Source organism: Pipistrellus kuhlii, unplaced genomic scaffold (assembly GCF_014108245.1).
Source record: "Pipistrellus kuhlii isolate mPipKuh1 unplaced genomic scaffold, mPipKuh1.p scaffold_m20_p_17, whole genome shotgun sequence".
NCBI classification, from domain to species: domain Eukaryota; kingdom Metazoa; phylum Chordata; class Mammalia; order Chiroptera; family Vespertilionidae; genus Pipistrellus; species Pipistrellus kuhlii.
Genome location: NW_023425482.1, coordinates 6,026,772 through 6,048,924, shown reverse-complemented (window position 1 = coordinate 6,048,924; position 22,153 = coordinate 6,026,772). Strand labels below are relative to the sequence as shown.

The 22,153-nt window shown below is 48.4% G+C and overlaps 1 protein-coding gene across 1 annotated transcript; it reads left to right on the top strand.

Moving 5' to 3' along the window:
* Positions 1 to 5,691: 5,691 nt before the first annotated feature.
* On the top strand, positions 5,692 to 9,734 carry LOC118720865 (speedy protein E4-like). The gene is made up of 6 exons (XM_045582897.1): positions 5,692 to 6,078; positions 6,685 to 6,743; positions 6,931 to 7,016; positions 8,712 to 8,883; positions 9,051 to 9,125; positions 9,702 to 9,734. The coding sequence occupies exons 1-6, from the start codon at positions 5,835 to 5,837 to the stop codon at positions 9,732 to 9,734; spliced, it is 669 nt and encodes a 222-aa protein (XP_045438853.1). The 5' UTR covers positions 5,692 to 5,834.
* Positions 9,735 to 22,153: the final 12,419 nt, after the last annotated feature.

The window sequence follows — 22,153 nt, the reverse complement described above, 5'->3', positions numbered from 1 at the left end:
CAGCTAGGACCAGGGAAGGCAGTGGGAGGGGTGGGTAAAGGCTGTGGACAGCAGAGGCAGCGCAAATGCCAGCAAGTGCATGAGAAGCCGCTCATGTCTGAATTAGACAAAGCTAACTAAAATAACCGCAGCAGGCCTGGCTGGTTTGGCTCAGTAGGTAGAGCGTCGGCCTGTGGACTGAATCTTGGGTTCGATTCCAGTAGAGAGCACATTCCTAAGTTGCAGGTTAGATCCGGTCCAGCTCAGTCTCTATGGCCACCTCCTCTGTCCTCCACACCATCCTGAGTTAAAGGGCCCTGGGCTCAGGCCTGGTCCTGCCCTCTGCTGTCTGCACTCACTGCTCTAACGGTCCCATTTGGCCTTCTGGCTTCAATTACCAACTAAATATAGCCATTTCCCAAATGTATATCAGCAGCCCAGGCTTCGCCGCTTACCCCAGACACATAGGTCCCAGATCACAGACTCCACAGGCCTGAGATTCAGCTGCTGCTCCTGCCAAGCCTGCTCCTCCTGCAGCCGACAGAGGGTGGTCTGCAGTGCCTGCCTCTATCAGCAAGGCAACAAGCAAGCCAGGCAACATCTACCTCGATTTTGTTTTTTGGAGGTGTTTTTGGTAGTTTTTAAATTTATTTTAGAGATGGAGAAAGGGGGGGGGGGGGCGGGAGGGGAGAGAGAGAGAGAGAGAGAGAGATCCATGTGAGAGAGATACATCAATCGGTTGCCTCCCAAACACCCCCGAGTGGGGACCAAACCTGCAACCCAGGCATGCACCCTGACCAGTAATCAAACATACAACCTTCCGGTGCATGGATGACACTCCAACCAACTGAACCACGCGGGCCAGGCCACCCTGGTTCTGAATTTACTGCAGTGTAAGCCTACAGCAGGTCTGGCCCGGGCCTCCACAGGAACTGTCCGTAACAATTTGTACTTATTTGTCATGTACTGTTGGTTGAAAATAGCATTCCCACGACTGTCCCAGGCTGATTTTTGACTTGGTGGCAGGTTTCAGCAGCTTGCCCAGGTTCACCTTCAGGCATAAGGAGAAGGGGAAACCACATTGTTCTTCCTCTGGCTTAAAGCGGAAGCTTTATGAGCGCTTCTAACCTCAAGAAAGCAGGTTTTAGAAAACATGGATAACAAATTAAGAAACCAATCAGCCTGGCCGGGGTAGCTCCGGGGTTGAATGTCGACCTATGAAGCAGAAGATCATGGTTGGACTCCCGGTCGGGGCACGTACCCTGGTTGCAGGCTCGATCTCCAGTGTGGGGCCGATCAATGATTCTCTCTCATCATTGATGTTTCTCTCTCTCTCTCTCCTCTCCCTTCCTCTCTGAAGTCAATAAAGATTTTAAAAAAACGAAAAGGAACGAATCAGAACTGCAGACACTGAGGGATTTTAGGTTAGTTACAGAGGACAAGGGAACAAGCCACAGGGTGAATGTTAAAAGACGCTTCAGTGCAGGAACTGCCCAGGCAGCTCTGTGATCACAGAACCAGAGCTGCTTGCCCGTTTCACCCGCCAGCGTCAGGCCGAGGGGACAAGGCTCTGGGACCGGCAGTCCCAGCTCTCTCAGAGCGAGGTTTCCAGCACACTGGCTCTCGCTCTACTGCCCTGGGAGAGGGAGCACAGGGCTCCGGCCTTTTGGAGGAGAGGCCTGCCCTGACCTGCCAGGGCAGAAGCACTGAAGTTCCATTTGTGAAAATGGAGAGGAGAGTGTCCCCAGAGGATTGTAAATGGCAAAGACCTGAGCAGACCTTAACATACAGGCTCCATGTTGGAGATCTCACAGGCATCTCTGGGGGCCAGACCACAAAGACAGTGGGAACCTGCTGGGCCCCAGTCACATCCAAGAATGCCTGGCCCAGCAAGAGTCCTCCTGCCCAGAGGTTGGGGGGAGGAGAGGGAGCGGTGGAGAAAGACACCCTCAAGTGTGCCAAGCCTCAGAGTCAGCTGTTGGCACACCACCCTGGTGGCCTGTCCAAAGACAGTGACTAACATGGCGGCCAGAGCCAGAAAGGGGAGACTAAGAACCCAGAGAAAGGAAAGGAACTCCCACCACCCCACCACGAGAGACGCGGTACTCCAGGCCTCCCTGAAGAGGGTGCTCTTGAACTAGGAATCCCACCCACAAACGCTTGCTCAAATTTATTTAAAGTACTCAGTTTCTCAAATGCTACAGAATGACATGGTAATCCTGGAAAATAAACTAAAGTGACAAATAAATGTGGAGGAACATGTTTACTAACATGACCCAAACTGGAAATATTTATAAACATTTAAGACTAAGTTATAAGTCAGCATGAAAAGCAAAAGAAAGCAAGCCAATGTCATGCTAGCCAGATGGGCAGCGAAGACAGAAAAGGCCCATCCAGAAGGCTGTACAGGCCAGGGCTCCTCTGTAGGCAGTGCGGGGAAGGGCACAGGGCAGAGGGTAATGCCAGCAGGGGCTGAGGGGGCTGCGGGGAGGGAGGGGTGAAAGGGGCACCCAGGGCACTTCGGGCTCTTGGCATTCGTAGAAAAAAAAAATGACAAGTACCATCCATCACTTGACCCGCATTGACCAGGCAAAACACTCCTTTTCTTGTGGGGAGTCACAGTTACAGGGGGACAGACAACAGAATCTTTAAAACGCACAAGAAGCCAAAACCGGTTTGGCTCAGTGAATAGAGCATCGGCCTATAGACTGGAAGGTCCCAGATTTGATTCCGGTCAAGGGCATGTATCTTGGTTGCGGGCAAATCCCCAGTAGAGGATGTGCAGGAGGTGGCTGATCAATGATTCTCTCTTATTGATGTTTCTAACTCTCTATCCCTCTCTCTTCCTCTCTGTAAAAAATCAATAAAATAATTTTTTAAAATAAAATAAAATAAAACAACAAGAAAGCCCACAGTGTGGGAGAACATATTTGCAAATAATACCACTGATAAAGGTTTAATCTCCAACATCTACAGACAGTTTATACAAATAAATAAAAGGAAGATGAATGATCCAATTAAAAAATGGGCAATGGACCTAAATAGAATATTTTCAAAAGAAGACAGAAGGAAGGCCAAAAGGCACATGAAAACATGCTCAAAGTCACTAATTGTCCGACAGGTGCAAATCAAAACAACAATGCGGTACCATCTCACACCTGTCAGAATGGCCAACATCAACAAATCAACAAACGACAAGTGTTGGCGAGGTTGCGGAGTAAAAGGAACCCTCGTGAACTGCTGGTGGGAATGCAGACTGGTACAACCACTGTGGAGAACAGTGTGGAGTTTCCTCAAAAAACTGAAAATGGAACTCCCATTTGACCCAGTAATCCCACTTCTAGGAATATATCCCGAGAAACTAGAAACACCAATCAGAAAGGATATTTGCACCCCTATGTTCATAGCAGCACAATCTACAATAGCCAGAATTTGGAAACAGCCTAGGTGCCCGTCAGCAGATGATTGGATCCAAAAACTATGGTACATCTACACAATGGAATACTATGCTGCCATAAAAAAGAAGGAATTCTCATCATTTGCAGCAACCTGGATGGAATTGAAGAACATCATGCTGAGTGAAATAAGCCAATCAATGAAGGAGAAACACCACATGACCTCACTCATTGGTGGATGATAAAGATCATTATAAACTGATGAACCAAGAATAGATATAGAGAAAGTAAAGCAACAGGCAGACTGTCAAATAACAGTGGGGAGGGGAGGAAGATCTGGAGGAGATAATAGATCAACCGAAGGACTTGTATACATGCATATAAGTACAACCAATGGACACAAAACTCTGGGGAGGGAGGGGATGTGTGGGAAGGAGGGAGGGGGGCAAAAAAATTAATAAAATATGTAAAAATAAATAAATAAAAATTGTAAATAAAATAAAATAAAAATAAATAAATAAATAAATAAATAAATAAAATAAAAGTTTGAGTACATCTAGCATTTCTCACCAAAGTTCAAACAATGGGTCAGAAGCAAGTCTCAGAGCCAAGAGATAGGAACAAGCACCTGTCCAACAGCCAATAGATGGATAAGCAAAACATGACCTTTGTAATAGATATTGTTCATCCTTAAAAAGGAAGGACATCCTGGCACAAGCCACAACATGGATGAACCCTGCAGTCATTATGCTGACTGGATGAGCCAGAAATAAATGGACACATACTGATCCCACTTATATGAGGGGCCAGGAGTGGTCAATCTCATAAGGACAGAAAAGTGAATGGTGGCTGCCAGGGACCTGGGAGAGATGGGGGAGTCAGTACTTAATGGCTGCAGAGTCTCTGGCACACAGCATTTCCTTGTAAAGAGATGTATAGTGACAGGGACAGTAACTGATACCAGGCCAATACAGTGTATTTAATTTTTACAGAAAAATACAAGAAGTTTTACTAAAAGTCAAAATAAAAGAGATTATGTGCATTCTTGGGTGGGCCCAAGTCAAATTCATTCCTGGTGCTTGGCTGGATTTAAATAACAAAACCCACACCCCTGGCACCTGGGCTGAAGGTCAAGCTGACAACACTCCTGCCTCTGGCAAAGTGTGTTTCCAGGATGTGGCTTTGCCAATGCCACATGATCAACTGACGATAATTAAAGAAATGCCCATGTGCCTTCCCAGGCGCTCTCTACAGAGAGGTAGTGAAACGTTTGGGTCAAGAATGTTACACAGGCTGAACATATGCAGAATACAGTTAAATTGGAATTGAGGGGCAGGCTTTGGGCAATCCGGAGACTCCCTGAAATTGTAGGCACCACCTCAGTGTGTGAGCACATGGGTCATTTCCAAGGATTTTAGGTTCTCACAGTCTCTTGGACTAAAAGATGCCTGAGGCTGGGAGACTCATGTCCTCCAGGACAGAACCCTGAGCATCGTGTCTGTAACCACCCAGCTTTGGCAAACGGAGTGTTTTAAGTAACTATTCAACAAGAAATGTCAGTGTGCCTGGGATCTTTTTTACACACGTATCTCATTCTTGTAAGGTCTGAGCACTTCTCAATGTTTTTTTTTAAAAATAAGAGTGACACTGCCATAGAGGACGGTGCTGGAGGCTGGACAGAGGCTGTTGTGTCAGGGGCAGGAGGTATGGTTGGAACTGATTTCCAGGAACAGTGCACACATGGCAGTTACATGGGTTTGGATCCTTCCAGCTGTTGGAATGGCCAATGACATCAGAGGCTTTGACCTCCCTGATTGGAAGGACCAAATTCCGTGGTGCTTAGCAACAGAGGTGGGCAACAGCATCTTCTCCAACAATTTGAACAGATCAGAGTCTAGGTGTCCTGAAAGGGAAGATTTGGGAGAAATCATGGCCAGCTGTGGCCCAAGTTACCAGCTTGAGAACCAGAGACCACAGCCTAGCTGCTCAGGGTGCCCCCTGGAGGTGAGAGTGGTTGAAGGCATCCCAGGACCACCAGGTGAGGAGACTGGGGACAGAGGGATTGGAGAGGGCTGACCATTAAGGAAGGGGAACCTGAGTGGGGTGTGTGTAAAGAGAGATTCAGAAAGCCTGGGGCTGGAGGAGAGCACAGAGGCTGGGGACAAGGAAATCCCCACGAAAAGACAGCCTGGGAAGCTAGGAAGGAGGCAAGGAGATGAAGCCAAGGGTGTGAGAGGGGAAGGGAGGAAACAGTGGAGGAATTCTCTCTAACAAGGACCAGTTTTGAGGGCAGAGATATAGAACAATGGCCAGAGGAATAGAAAGATGGCTGAGGAGAAGGCCAGTAGTCCATGAGACTGCAGAGAATGAAGGGGTTTGTGTTTGGCAGGGAGGGGGGGCAGTAAATAGGGTGGAGTGGGGGAGAGGGTTATGTGACCAGTAACTGAATTCCAGGGGCAAATGCTGTGTACTGTAGCCTGGTTCCTTTACACAGGCCCCTGTGCAGAGAGCAATACCCTGCCTCGATCAGCTGGCTGGAAGAGGAAGAGGGCGTGGCCCACAAAGGAGGGGACAGAGGAGGAGCCTGCCCCTGGGGCTCAGGACCTCTGTGTCCTGGAGACTCTGTGTGGGCTCAAGAAGCTGAAGAGGCAGCGGGTGTCTTCAGGGCGACCAGAGCACCATCAAGCCTTCACCAGGCTGCTGGGTAGGAATGAACCCTGGACAGCACTCTCCAATAAGGACTCTTTCCCAACAGAGAGGAGTTCCCTGCCCGTTAGTGAGCTCCCTCTCCTAGGAGGACTCGTGTCCATCACTCAGGGGGCACCTAGAGAGAATGGAGGACTAGGCTACACCTGAGAGAGTCTGCCCTGGGATCAGGCAGCTCGGTTCCAAATGCACCCTCTGCAACTTCTCAGCTCTGACGGGCCTTCTGAGTCTTAACACCGTCATCTGTGTACACAGGCACAACAAGGCCTTCTTCCCTCCCTGAGGGCACAGTCCGAGGACGATGGCCATGGTACTGGCAGGGGTACATCCATGCATGTGGATGGATTATTTAAGCTCTGAATCTTGCAGATATGTGACTGACACCCCCACCTGTGTGTCTCCCCAGACTGGGTGGGTAAGGCCCAGGGGTCACCAGTGCTTCCTTGCTCCAGGAACAGTCTCCTCTGTTCCTCTCCGTACTGGCCTCGGCCTTGGCCACTCTCATGAAATTCCCCAGGAGGGCCATGGCTCTGCTCTGGGCCCTGGAACGCTCCCATAGCAACCCTGTACCTGTCCCCAAGCTCACATTCGCCCTCTTTCACAGAGGACCCTGTCATTAAGAGATTCCTGGCCTGGGACACACACCTGAGGCTCTCTGACAAGGTAAGAAGTGTTCCTGCTCTGCCGTCTATCAGAAGGAAGGGAGAGCCTTCTGAGCCCACGTTGTCTCTCCAAACTGAGGCCTTGTCACCCTCCCCTTCGGGGACGACGGGTCTCCTGCAGTGTGGGTGGGCAGCCCCGCCTCAGCCTGGCTCCTCCGGATCCTTTACATTTGTTGTCTTTCCGTCAGTATCTCCTGTCCATGGTGGTCGCTTATTTCAGCCGCCTGGGCCTCTTCTCCTGGCAGTACCAGCGAATTCATTTCTTCCTGGCCCTGTGAGTACCTTGCTTATTCCCATCAGTAAATATTCTTATCTTGGGGAGATGGAGGGAGAGGAGTGGGTCTCTGACCTTTCACCTGTTGTTGTTGTTTTTTTCAGCTATTTGTAGTTTCCTTTGTGTGTACACTGACAGATTGTAGTATCATGTTTTTTAATGCTATTCGTTGTTAAAGCCAACAGTGAAAAGACTGAGCAAAGTCAAAGAAAACACAAAAGTGTTAGAGAGGATGGACACCACTCTGCTCCCAAGTAAACACACTTGGGACCTGTCATTATTAATTAAGTCCCTCTCTCTTCTCTCTCACTTCTATAGCAATCCAAAAGTCATGGCCTTCCTCCTCAAGTCCAGCCCTCACTCAGTAGCACAGATCCAGCTGGGGTGGCTCAGTTGTGATGGGTGCTATCCCCTACACTGAAAGGTCCTGGCTTCCATTCCCAGTTGGGGCACATACACAGGTTGCAGGTCCATCCCAGGCCCTGGTTGGGCAAGTGAGGAAAGCATCAATCAATGTGTCTCTCACAGAGGTGTCTCACTCTCTCCTTCCTTCCATCTTTCTTCCACTCCTCTTAAACATCAATGGAAAAAAATATCCTCAGGTGAGAATCAACAATCAATTGAGCAACCAAGCAATCAATAAAACAAGTCTCTGGTAAAATCCTACCCAGGGATGTTTCTTACAAGTCTCCCTGAATATCCTTCCAAAACGCAGGTCTAACCACTTCACCGTCCACTCCACAATTTCATTTGCTAATTAATTTCTGATTCAAGGCCTGGATTCTCAGCTTGAATTCAGCTCTTTATGATCTCCATCCAACTTGCTTTCCATCCTATATCCCATTCTTTGTTTCCTGCTCTCCCAAACACCCTTTCCTGTATTCTGACGTTATATTTCCCGTCTAAGTATTTTTTTACATGTATGTATCTGGAAAGAAGACATATCCCTAAAATCGATTCAAACATCAGAATCTTGGGTTACCGTCTCTGACCCCACAATTTATACACGCCAATAGCACATTAATTAAAATCCTGCTACAATGTGATATTTTGGATTACACTTATTTCTTATCTCTCCCCTTCGCCTTCCCTAATCCCATTAAGTTAGGCACTTATTGAGGAGGGCGCTTGTCAAAACATCAATGGGATCTTAAAACATTGGACAATTTTATGTTGCAAATGTTCAAATTATATTGAGTCTGTAAGGTTATCAGTTTTCCAGTTGACTGAGAAAAATCGTTTGTTCATTCATTCATTCATTTATTCATTCTGTGCAACCTTGTACAGTCCATCTCATGTGCCAGGGGATGTGAGGACGGGAAGAGAATTTAAAAGTGCTGTTGACTTAATGGGCCTGTTAGTCACTTGGTAGGAAAGTGATGAAGATGGAAATGGGCTGATCAGCACCTGCCCATGGAGTTGTGTGGACACTGACCCTTTAGGAGGCAGGTTTGCGCACAACCTACAGGTGAAGGGAAGGACCCATTTCCCCATCGAATTTGACCTTCATCGTCAAGGCCTGAGAGGTCCCTCAGTCCCGCTCAGCTGCCTAGTGCCTGGTGGCCCTTGGAGATACGGATAGGGCCCCCAGGGCTTGTGTGAGGAGGAACCAGCCTGTGTGCTTTCCAAGAAGCTGACCAGAGACAGGGTCCTTCTTGCCCTGCTCCTGATGGGCAACCTAATGTCCTTCCTCAGCTACCTGGCCCTGGACATGGAAGACAATTACCACGCCCCAAAAGGGGCCATCTTGTTCTTCCTCTATGGGGAGAACAGCTGCCCCCAGCGCCGCCTGTTCCACAAACTGCGATTCCAGTTCTTCTGCTCCATGGGCTGGAGGGCGAGGGTCACACGAGAAGAGTGCGAAAAGGTAGGTGGGCTGTGGGATTGGGAGGGGGGCCAGATGGGGGAGACCGGGGACCGTGGGGGATCCTTTTGGGCACTTGGGGATGACAAAGAATTGGAGGCTGGGCCAGGGACGGGATGGGGTCCACCTGGAGAGTCATCATCTTCTCAGGGGGCTGTTTGTCCTTCCAGATCCATGCTTTTGATCCAGAGCTCTGGGTGTGGGGGCGAGATCGCGCCCTCCTTTCCCAGGCCACCGAGCCTAAGGTAGGTCTGAAGGAAGGCAGGTCTGTGTCCTCACAGGTACAGAGGGAAGAGTTTGTTGTCTCTTTAAGAAATCCCAGGAATCCAATGGCTGGACCCACCCTCATCGGCCCCCTCCCCATCACCAGGCACTCACTCAGCTCCCAGCCAGAGCTCACACACAGCACCTCAGTGGGATTTGTGGGAGCCAGACCTCAAGATTTGGTGGAATCATTTTAAACAGAGCAATTGGGTCCAAATAAGAGCTTTATTGAAATGTTGAGTTTTGTGAAAAGTGAGTAAGTTTCTAGGTTTTTTTGCTTCCATATATTGTGCCTTTCTGTTATTCATTCACTTGAGCCTTTTCATCCCTCGGGAATGCCAACTATAGGGACTTTCTGCAATAAAGTCAATGTCTAACAATAGGATATCAGATGGAACAGTCTCTATATCCAAAGATCAATACATAGATCCTGACTAGCTATGTGTTCATCCAAGTTTACATGCAATCAAATCGCCTATGGCCAGATCACCGTGTGTTCGTCATTTCCCCCGACTCACCAATCTCTCCCCTGGCACCATTACCCGTCTCCCCTCAAGTATATGTCAAGGAAGTTTGTCAGAATGATCTAAGGTTGAGAAATCCTGGCTCTGCCATGGCTTCCTCTGATCAACATGTGGGAGTTACAGATTTGGGCAGAGGATTCAGTTTTGGTTAAAATCTTGTGACCTAGCTGTCTTACTCCATCTGGCCGCTATAGCAAAATACCACAGCTGAACAACAACAGACATTTAGACATTTATTCTCACAGCTCTGGAGGCTGGAAGGCTGAGGTCAGTGCTGGCACGGTGGGTTCTGGTGAGGACCGTCTTCTGTGCCTCAGATGCCAACATGTCGCCATGTCCTTACACAGGGGGAGGGGCGAGGCATCTCTCTGGGTGTCTCCTAAGGGCAGACAATAAGCTCATTCTTAGGGGCCCCATCCAGTGACCTAACCACCTCCCAAAGGCCCCCACCTCCTATCACCATCACCCCAGGGCTTATGCATTTGGGGGTCACAAACACTCACACCATAGCGCTACCCTCGTTCAGACTCGGTATGAGGGTTAAACATCAGGATCCAGAGGTAGGAGCAGGGATGGGGCACCTGGGCTCATGGTCGGTGATGCTGACATGGCAGTGATGCTGGCAGTGTGGCTGGGGGTTCAGATGTGAAGAAGCACGAGAGGACCGAGGTGTGAGTGAGAGAGAGCAGCTCTCTCCCTAAGTGTGCTGCCCCCGGACAGAGTCACCTGGAGTCCTAGCTATACAGCAGCTCGCTGGGTATATTAAGGGATGTTTGAAAACTCAGGGTTTTCAAAGTCCGTGCATCACACTTGAACACAGTAGGGTTGAAGGAGGAACTGGAGATTAAATGGGGCCTATAGGTGAGTCTAAACTCGGTTTGAATTCCCTGGGGATTTAATCTTTACCTGTGGAGAGCCACCTGGTTGGAATGTGACATCCTGTCTCTTCCTCTCACCTCCAGATCGCTGAGCCCCGGGCACACTCCACTTTTCTGCAGGAAGTCAATCCAGATGCTCAAGACAGACGGGAGGAAGGGAATCACCATCCAGAAGAGCCCAGAACGATCTCTGGCAAGCTCTATAGCTCTGTCTGTCTGTCCCTAGGAGCACTTCTAGGGGTCTGCAGGAGGGCAATCAGGATCTAGGGTTCTTTCAGATTCCATCCTTTATGAGGCCCCATCCCAAATTTCACATTGCTTACCTCAAATCTCCCCTGAGGCAGAAGCTGCAGGTCCCACATTTTCTACACCTGGCACAACCGTTCAAAGCCATCTGAAGGAGAGAAATACTTGAAAAGTATAAAATTAGCGTCCTAAGTTTGTGGTAGATGAATGAATGTGTGCCATGCATTTCTATTTTGAAAATGTTGCCCATAGGATTGTTACATTTATTCTCATCCTATGTAATGAACAGCAGAATGTCCTGCCGCTGTGAGGTGCACTGACCACCAGGGGGCAGATGCTCAAGGCAGGAGCTGCCCCCTTGTTAGTCAGTGAGCTCCCACAGGAGGGCACTGCTCAGCCAGAAGCTGGGCAAGTGCAGCAGCAGTGGCAGGAGCCTGTCCTGCTTCTGAGGCAGTGCTAGGGAGCAGTGAGCCCAGCAAGGGCTCTGGGACTGAGAGGGATGTCTGACTGCTCTCCTGTGGGGAGCAGGCCTAAACCAGCTGGCAGACATCCCCAAGGGGTTCTGGATTGCAAAAGGGCACAGGCCGAGCTAAGGGACTATGCCTTTCCCCCAGTGCACTGGGCCTCTAATATTTAATAAATTTTGTATTTATGTTAGGTAGTTTTGAATAGTTTTCTAATGTTATAGCTGGAATACATATGTAAACACTGTATAATTTTGTTCCTCTATTCAGAGAGTTTTTTGTGATTTTATCTATCATATTTATTTAGTATTAATTATAGCTGGGTGGGCAGTTCTTCTGTATTCTTGTAATGTAATTTTTTTTTGGTCTATATTATTGAATTGTGAGAATTCAGGTATAATTTTTTAACTTGCCTGGGTGACATGTGTGTATGTTATTTTAGATCATTAAAGAGCACAAGGCTATGCATCTCTTGAAAAAATATAATAAAAATAAATTCTCACTCTGTGATGTTTGTTATAGTGTCAGTTTGATTCCCTCGTTCACTGTCAAATGATAATGTAGCTAAATGGGGTTGTGATTATTCAAACAACTTTCTTAACTCTGAAAAATAATCCTCAATTTTTTCCACATACTTGAAAAAAAACAATAGAACTTGAGGCAGATCCTAAGCTAGAGTCTGAGAGGGGAAAGAAGGTAGAAGAATGAGTAGGGAATAGAGAAGGAAGAAAGCATCCCGGGAACCCAGACAATAACCAGAAATTCAAAGTCAGGGACAGGTGGCTTCACCAGACAAGCTTTCCTGGAAGTGGGCTGTGACAAGGGACCCCTGGGCACAGGGAACACAGTGTTCACTCTTTACCCCCATGGGAGTCCTGTTCACAGTCTCCGAAAACAGTATCAGGTGTAGAAGGAACACATAGAGCCTGTGGTGAAGCAGGAACCCTGGGAAAGAAATGAGGGCCGCCCCAGATGGTTTGACTCAGTGGGTAAAGCATCGGCCTGAGGACTGAGGGGTCCCAGGTTCGATTCTGGTTGGGAGGATGTGCCTGGTTGCGGGCTCGATCACGTAGGGGGCGCCCCATACAGGAGGTAGCCAATCAATGATTCTCTCATTATTGATATTTCTATCTCTCCCTCTCCCTTCCTCTCTGAATCAATAAAAAGAAAAAGATAAAAGGGTTCTGGGGGAATTTCTGGGACAAGTTCAGGCTGTTTAAGGAGATGGCCTGGTGAAGGAGGAACTACTGCCGTGAACAGTGGATTGTGGAGGAAAGCTTCCTGGGAGTTGGGATGGTCGGAGGATGCTGGGCGGTCCCACACACCAAGCTTCCATGTCCTCAGCCTGTGGCCTCCCTCCCAGTCCTCAGATGTGCTTCACCCATCAGAGAGGCTCACCTGAGCTTTCGGGACCTGGGTTCTCCTTGGGCTTTCAATATGTAGGCACCATCTTATCAATCACTGGCCCAGAGTTTGAATCGGTCTCCAGTGCCCTCTCCTCCCCAGAGATTGGGCCTAACCACTGACCTGCAAGCACAGGGTTGGCCGTTCTGGCCTGCCTGGCCCACGCCCGGAGTACCTCCTCAGCATGTGCCCAGTGTGCTCCCCGGGGGTCAGCGTGATGCGCACGTACTCACCCATATCACTGAGGACACTCCGAGGCCTGAAGGGCTTCCTCCAAGGAACCAGGGACAAGGACCAGCCAAAGTGCTCATGATAGGTCCCCCTGAGCACGGCCGGTGGTTGGGGTGGGGAAGGGGTGTGGCTGCAGGAACAGTTCAGGCCAGCGCTGTGGCAGGGGAGACTGGGGATGCTGATGACGTGAGGAGTGAAACAAGGGGGTGCTCACAGGCCTCGGGAGGAGCTCAGAGATGCATCCATTCGGGACACGGGGCAGCTAATGACGTGTGAGCAACTGAGTGAGGAGAAGCCAAGGAGGAAGCATGTCTGTGTGTTGGGGGTGGGTTTCTCTTTCCCAACAATGGGGGCAGGAGGTATCCCAGGCGAACAGTCCGGGATGTCCTGGCAGAACTCTCTCCATGGTGAGGCTTATGTTATCTAAAAATATTAGTATTTTAGAAAAATGTTTCACATATAAGTGAGCATGCTATGCCTCGCTCTTTCCCTCATTTCTCAGTTTCCTGTGGCCAGTGATTCTAAGCTGTAAGCTCCCAGGGTAAGGACAGGGCAGGGTGAGGGCACACCTCGTGCAGCGGTGGCAGTACAGACAGTCCTTTAAGTTAAAGGGAAACTGGAGTCCCGTGTTCAGGTTGCGAGTCTTCTCCGCACAGTGACTGGGCAAAAGGAATATGGGAGTTCTGTGTACAATGCTTGTAACTGTTCTGTAAATTGAAAGATTTTTTTCAAAATAAAATGTCGAGTGTAAAAGAATGCTAGCCAGAGTCAGTTTGGCTCAGTGGATAGAGCTTCGGTCTGTGGACTAAAGGCTCCCAGGTTTGATTCCGATCAAGGGCATTGGTTGGGGGCACATCCCGGGGGGGGGGGGGGGGGGGGTGTGCAAGAGGCAGCTGGTCGATGTTTCTCTCTCATCAACATTTCTGGCTCTCTATCCCTCTTCCTTCCTCTCTGGAAAATCAATAAAATATTTTTTTTTTAAAAGAAAGAAAGAAAGAAAGAAAGAAAGAAAGAAAGAAAGAAAGAAAGAAAGAAAGAAAGAAAGAAAAAGTATGCTATCAGCACTGGCTGGTTTGGTTCAGTGGGTAGAGTGTGGGCTGACAGACTGAAGGGTCCTGGGTTCAATTCTCATCAAGGACACATACCGAGGTTGCAGGATCAATCCCCAGTAGGGGCAAGCAGCAGGTAGCTGATCAATTATTCTTTCATCATTGATGTTTCTATCTCTCTCACCCTCTCCTTCCCTCTCTGAAATCAATAACAATCTTTGGAAAAAAAAAAAAAAAGAATGCTATCAAATACATAGGAAATAATTCAAAGGGACTCAGAAGAAGCAATTCACTGACAAACCCACATACACATCAAAAGGAATAACAACTTTAATCTACCAATGGATTTAAATGTCATTTAAACCCATGAGCTCGTAACAGTAATAAAATGAAACAAACTAAAAATCTTGCTCAATATTTTGGAAATTGTCTATTTTTATTTATTTATTTATTTATTTATTTATTTATTTATTGCATATTAGCCTTTTATTATATAGGATGGAAATTGTCTTTCTTGTATGAAACACAGAACCAAGTAGATTGGAGATGTTTTCTTTAGAAATGTAGTCCAGCAAGTAAATGAAGAAGAAAGGGTAGCCCTTGCTGGTTTAGTTAAATGGATAGAGCGTCGGCTTGTGTACTGAAGGGTCCTGGGTTCGATTCCAGTTAATGGCACCTGCCCGGGTTGTGGCCTTGATCCCCAGTAGGGGGCATGCAGAGGCAGCTGATCAATGATTCTCTCTCATCATTGATGTTTTTCTCTCTCTCCTTCTCCCTTCCTCTCTGAAGTCAATAAAAATATATTTTTTTAAAAAAAGAAGAAGGATAAGAAAGGGTAAAGAAGCACATTGCCATTTTGTCTCGCCTAATGAATCATTTGGTCATGGTAACAGGTATCAGTCAACAGAAGCTAACCTCACGGACGAAGACAGGAGGATAAAACTGGCTTCCAGAAGATGCCACATGCCATGGACAGAGCCTGAGTCTGGTCTGAGCCATTTCCCACCTAACTACCAATCCTAGGGAATTTCTTAAAAAGTAAAGTTTAAACAGATGGCAATACAAATACAAACTGTGGGAAACTGAGGATTAAAAACCCAATGTCTTCAAACAACAGATTGCAAAGAAATAACAGGAGAGACATGAAGGAGAGCTACTATTACGAGATTTAAAACACCGATCTGCCTCCTGAAACCTGACTCTATTTGTGTCCTGACTGAGACGAACAAAACAAACATTTAGGAAACAGGAACTTTGAACACCGACAGGGCACAAGGTCCGATTTTTCCATCACTAGTTATTTCTCCAACATGGTGAAGCTGCAGCTGTGGCTTTGTGAGGAGTGGTTTTCTGAGAGTTTAGGGGAAACCCCAGGTCCAGCAGGGATTGAGTTGACTTGTGTGTGCTGGTCTGCCTGCCATTGTGTTGAATTACACCTGCATTCCTGGTATTCTGTCTGGCGTTCGGCTGTTCCCAGACAGAAGTTTTCCATGTGGACAGTGACTGTGCCATCGCCCTAATCATGGGGTCTGGAGTGTGTGTGCTGCACTCTGCTGTGTCCTGGCCACAGGCTGTCACCAGCGCCAGCACGCATCTGGCTGCTCCATGTACCAAAACAGGAAGCCGCTCCGGCCGCTCAGGTCATCCTGTGGTTGGTGCCAGTCAGCCCATCACTGTACGGCCTCAGGAGCCTCTTATGAGCCTGGCGACTTCTTTTCTTTTCTTGCTTTTAATTTTGTTTCTTTTTCTTCTCAACACTTTTTAAAACGTAAGAACCTATAAATAAATAAAGCTTTAAATGCTCCTGGGTTCAAATCAAACACTTCTGGTTCCCAGGAAGTCCCGGTTTCCTCCCCCAGGAGAGGGCATTGCAGGCCGTGTGGGGAGGGAGTGGTTCAGGCACAGCGTGTTTGCTTCTGTCCTCTCAGGCCTGGGAAGTTGCTGGGTGGGTCCCCCAGCTATCTGTGGAGCCCAGCCCTTGGCATCAGAGGAGAAGGAGGCGCTTTAGGCACAAGAAACCTTCCCCCAAAAGCAGGTGGCCTTCGTGGGAAGTGCCAGACTGGAGACCAAAGGGGCTGAGGGGAACTGCCAGCTGGCACCTCCCTAGGCACCTCAGCCTGGGTGCGAGCATGAGACAGGACCGCCTTCCAGACGCAGCAAATACACTGAGGAGAGACCTATGTTTCCGTGTGAAGTGGAACAACAAGCCAGACGTTAAAACATTCCAAGACATGCAGAGCAGGGCCTACACTCAGGCTCGAACACAGGAAAGCGCTTCAGGGCTGGGGCAGAGCGGGCCTGAGCTCTCCACTCACCCCTAAAGTCGGCCACCTCCCCAGCTCTCAGGAGCACGGCCATGCCCTTGCCTGGAGCACGCAGGCTTCATGTGCTGAGCATCAGAGCAGACACACACACACCCCTGCTACACTGCCCTTCACTTCCCTTTAAAGGAGCCAGTAAATCACCTGAGTGCTCGCCTCCTCAGCATGACCACCCACTCCTGGGCATGGTCCTGGGTTGGGCTGGCACAATGTACCCCCTGGCCTGCTGGCTGCTCTGCCTTTGGACACTGGATGAAGTGGCCAGTGCAGAAAGCTGAAAGGACTAAAGCCACTTCTTCCTGGGCAGCCAGCCACCTTATTTGACACCAACTCAGCTTTCCCTATGCCACGGAAGGCTCCTGGCTCCCCCACCCCTCACTCTCTGATGGGACAGTTCGGGCATTCAAAAGTATGACAAGTTACTTCACTTCTCTGAGTCTCCGTTTCCCCATCTTTGAAATGGGCAAGATGAAATGGCTGTCTTGTTGGGCTGTTCCCAAGATTGAACTTGGCGGAGACCACTAATCGTCTTCCCAGCGACACTCTTCCATTGTCCTTAGTATGGAACCCAGTGTAAAGCAGGGGCATCAAGGCCCCATATGACATCTGCACTCCCAGGCTCCCCACAGGGCACCACAGCACTAACCCCCAGGGATCATTGAGTTGGAGCGGGCAGAAGGGCAGGGGGTAGCAGAAGCTGATGGGGCTCTGGCTTAGAGCGTAAGAACCTTTCAGAAGATCGGTACCAGTGAATGTGCTATTCGAGACTTAGGGGAGGCTACTTCAAGGGAGCTGTGGTCAGCAGAAAGATGTCCCCCCAGAAGATGTCCAAGTCCTCATCTCTGACACCTGCAACGGGGAGAGGGCTAGTGAACAAGTAATGATAACAAAGCAGATAAATCATTGAGTTTTGTGGTGGGGAAGACTCTCATCCAGAATGAAGGCACCTGATGGTCGTAGCCCTTCAGAGTTTGGATGCTAGTTCTCCATTTTGTGTGTTTCCCAAGTCTAGGCACTGTCTGCTTCCTGGCCAATGTGGAGCAGAAGCACGAAGCCTGTTTTAGCCTGGGATCTCAGTAGGTTCTGTGGCTATTGGGCGCTCCAAGACGGTTTTCCATTCAGACTGTGGCATTTTGGGCTGTGGAGGGTTGGTTGCTGTCAAGCACCCTCTGTGATCTCCAGGCTCATCGCATTGGGCAGAAAGCTCGCAGCTGCTCCGTGCAGCAGCTGAGGGGCCGAGCTGATAGTGTGGCGGATTCTCATGACTGAGGACGAGCCAAGCACTCACTCGATAGGAAAGGCAGCCATCCTGCTCCCGCTTCTGGGATCTGCTTCATCCCAGAGCAGAGCAGAGAGAGGCTCATCAAATACAGGAATCCCTCTGGCGGGAAGAGGCCGATGTTCTGGAAGCCAAGGGAATGGGTTTGTGGCCAAGGGGCCAGCTCTCAGCTGGCTCTAAAGGACTTTTTCTAGAAGGTGAAATTAGGGAATCTTCCCAACAAGAGGTTGAAAGAGACTCTCTGGCTCTCACAGGATCCTTTCCTGTCCTAGAAATACTATTATGATCAGTAGTTTGGGGCCCTTCATTTGCATTTTTAAAAGCCTGAGTTTTGTTGTTAATTTTCACCCAAGGATTTTCCATTGATTTTTTTAGAGTGGAATGGGGGGAGGGAGGGAAGGAGGGGGAAGATCAAGAGAGAGAGAGGGAGAGATCCATTACCTTCCACAGATGCCCCAACTGGGGCTGGAGAACAAATGTGCAGTGTTTCTCTTTCACATCAATGTTTCTCTCTCTCTCTCTCTCTCTCTCTCTCTCTCTCTCTCTCTCTCTCTCTCTCTCTCAAATCAATAAATATATCCTTGGGTGAGGATTTAAAAAACTCAAGCCCACCTGGGTGGTTCAGTGGTTAAGCATCACTCTATGAACCAAGAGGTCACCGGTTCAATTCCTGGTCAGGGCGCATGCCTGGGTTGTGGGCTCAGTCCCCAGCAGGGGTCTTGCAGGACACAGCAGATCAATGTTTCTCTCTTATCAATGTTTCTCTCTCTCTCCCTCTCCCTTCCCCCATCTCTAAAATCAATAAAAACATATTTTTTAAACATTCAGAACCTCGGTTGCAGTGGCCTCATTTCGAGTGCTCAGTAGCCACATGTGGCTTGGGGCTCCTGTCGGGAAAGGTGCAGGTCTACAACACGCCATTAGGGTGTATTCTCCTGGATGGAGCTGTACTGCATGGTAATTGCTCAGTAAATTTTATGGGACAGAGGGATGGAAAAGAGAAGTGGGGGAGGGAGGGCTGGGAAGGTGTTTGTGCTCCCCAGCTTGACTCTGAGGTGCCTCAGATCACACGAACTTTTTTCCCCAAACCCCTTCAACTAGGTGGGACACATTCTGCCCAGAGGTCGCAGACTCCAGGGCCTCTCCCAGAGACAGCAATCGGCAGCTCCAGAAGGCGATGGAGCAGCTTCCAATCCTGACCTCTGGCCAAGACTTTCAGGCAATGCTCTCTCATGCCTCCTCATGGCATCTTCAAGAAAACTCACACCGGCAGGGAGTGCGTGGGCTCAGGTCTGGTGACCACATAGCATGACCAGCGTGGGCCACTACAGGAAAGTTGTCATTGCATTAAGGACAGGTGGCTGTCACGCCACTGGAGCACCTCTGGACAGATTTCAGAATGACGGGGCAAATACTCCTCCATACCTGGGAGAAAACCACAGCTGCCACCACTGAGGTCGGGCATGTCCTCCCTCACATCACCGTGCCCTGCCAGGCTTTCTGCTGTAGCCTCCAAAGGTGTCTGCGTCCACTCTCACTCCCATTCCATTCAACTTGGGTCAGCCATTGTGTCGCTTTAAATGCAAGTCTGATGCACTGTGATCTTAAAAACCTCCCACCGTCTAGCCTCTGCTCCATCTTCTATCGCTGTCCCCTCCCAAGCATGAGCTTCCTATGTGGGTTGCACACCCCAGACCACCCCTGGAGGCCTTCACACTGTGTGCCTCTGCCCAGACGTTCTGTCCTCATCCTTTGTTGCTGGGATAACCAGACTCGTCTTCAAGTCTCAGCTCGGATGGCCCCGCCCCCAGAACCTTTCCTGACCCTCAAGACCTAGTCAGCATGCCTTCTCTTATCTGAGGTTCCCCAATCAGACTGAGGCAAGGACTGAGTGTTTTATTGAGAGGTAATCCAGGGAGCCCCGTGAGGAAGTGCAGGAGGAAGACAGGGAAGGAAAGGAGCCAGGACAAAGGACATTGCCAGGAAGGTGACCACTGTGTCAATTGGGCCTCAGCCTGCTGGGACCTCAGGAGACAGTACAGAACACAGCTCAGAGGGGGAAGAGGCTGTTTATCCACATCGCCCGCCAGCACTGGTTGAGGGCTGCGCCCTGGGGTGTCACTCCCCAACACATCCAACCTGTTCCTGCACAGACTCCACAGCCAAAGATCACTCCAGTCAGAGATTGCTGGTCCTTGGGGCAACATGGGCATGTGGGCAGGATGTGCCACAGACAGTGTCCCCTACACTCCCACCCCATGCTCACGTGTACTTCACTCTTAACACCACTGTCTATGTGACTGAGAGCAATTTGGGGTTCAGGCACATCTTACACTCTCCCCCCAATGCCTGCCACATGATAGTTAACACGGTTTGCTGACTGAATGCCTGATGCCTATGTAGCCCTTGGGACTCTGATGATGCACCCAGGAGAAGGCAGCTGTGCCTCCCTCAGGGAGCCAGGAGGCCGCAGCCACAGCCAGCTCAGAGGGAAGGATATGCCCACCCCAACCCCACCCCGCAGGGGCAGCCACTGGGCCATCTTTGTCCTGCATGTCTGTGGCAACCAGTCCTCTTGACTAGACTTCCTCCAGTCTCTAAAATGGACACCCGTTCACATGTCCCAGGTCTGTTCCTGTGGGAATCTGTCCTTTCCTTCCTCCAGGGCAGCGACAGAGGTGCTCAGGGTGGGGGATTTGAATACTTTCCTGTATTCTCAAAATCTCCCAAAGCAAACTGTACTGCTTTTCTAATTAAACTTTTACTTTGAGATCATTATAGATTCACATATACTTATAAGAAACAATAGAGAGCCCCCCTTACCTTCATCCAGTTTGTCCCAGTTGGTAACATCTTACAAAACTATGGTGCAGTCTTAGCCAGTTTGGCTCACTGGATAGGGCGTTGGCCTGTGGACTGAAAGGTCCCAGGTTCGATTCCTGGTCAAGGGCATGTACCTTGGTTGCAGGCACATCCCCAGTAGGGAGTGTGCAGGAGGCAGCTGATCGATGCTTCTCTCTCATCGATGATTCTCTCTATCCCTCTCCCTTCCTCTCTGTAAAAAAATCAATAAAATATATATATATTTTTAAAACTATGGTGCATGCTGGTGGGAATGCAGACTGGTGCAACCACTGTGGAGAACAGTGTGGAGTTTCCTCAAAAAACTGAAAATGGAACTCCCATTTGACCCAGTAATCCCACTCCTAGGAATATATCCCAAGAAACTAAAAACACCAATCAGAAAGGATATATGCACCCCTATGTTCAAAGCAGCACAATCTACAATAGCCAGAATTTGGAAACAGCCTAAGTGCCCGTCAGCAGATGATTGGATCCAAAAACTATGGTACATCTACACAATGGAATACTATGCTGCCATAAAAAAGAAGGAATTCTCATCATTTGCAGCAACCTGGATGGAATTGGAGAACATCATGCTGAGTGAAATAAGCCAATCAATGAAAGAGAAACACCACATGACCTCACTCATTTATGGATAATAAAGAACATTATAAACTGATGAACCAAAAGATATAGAGACAGTAAAGCAACAATCAGACTGTCAAATTACAGTGGGGAGGGGAGGGAGAACTGGGGGAGATAACAGATCAACCAAAGGACTTGTGTACATGCATATAAGTACAACCAATGGACAAAAAACTCTGGGGAGAGGGGGTATGTATGGGAGGGAGGGAGGGGGGCAAAAAAAATCAATAAATATATTTTTAAAAAAACTATGGTGCAATATCACAACCAGAACACTGATAAAAGTTAAAATATAAAATATTTCCATCACAAGGATGCCTCATGTTGCCCTTGTACAATATATTCACACCTATTCCCCTCCTACCTCACTGGCTCCTGAACCCCTGGCAACCACTATTCTGTTCTCCACAGCTATAATTTTATCATTTGACAAATGTTATGTAGGACAACTAGATAGCCACATGCAAATAATGAGTCCAGAACCCTACCTCACACCATAAAAACATTGCAAAAATTAACTGATAATAAAAAATCTAAATGTAAGAGATAAATTATGAATCTGTTAAGAGACAACATAGGTAAATCTTTGTAAACTTGGATTATGCAATTCTTAGAAATGACCATATTACCTAGAAAACAAACAACCTTAGAAAATTAAGATCACTAAAAATAAAAAAAATTTTGCCAAAGGACACCAGGAAGTGAAAAGGCCCCTGGCCAGTGTGACTCAGTCAATTGGAGCATTGTCCCATGCACCAGAAGGCGGCGAATTCCATTCCCAGGTAAGAAATAATGAAGTGAGCATTGGACAGTTGCTCAATGGTTAGAGCATTGGTCCAAGGACTAAAGGGTCACAGGTTTGATTCCCAGTCAAGGGCACATACTTTGGTTGCAGGTTCAATCCTCTGAGCCCCAACTGGGGCTCGTGCAAGAGGCAACCTATCGATGTGTCTCTCTTAATATCAATCTCCTTCCCTCCCTCCCTTTCTACTTTCCAGTCTCTCTGAAAATCAGTAGAAAAAATATTCTCAGGTGAGGATTTTTTTTTTAAGTGAAAATAATTTTTTTTAAATGAAAGTGAAAAGAATTTTTTTTAAGTGAAAAGGCAATCCACAAAATAGGAT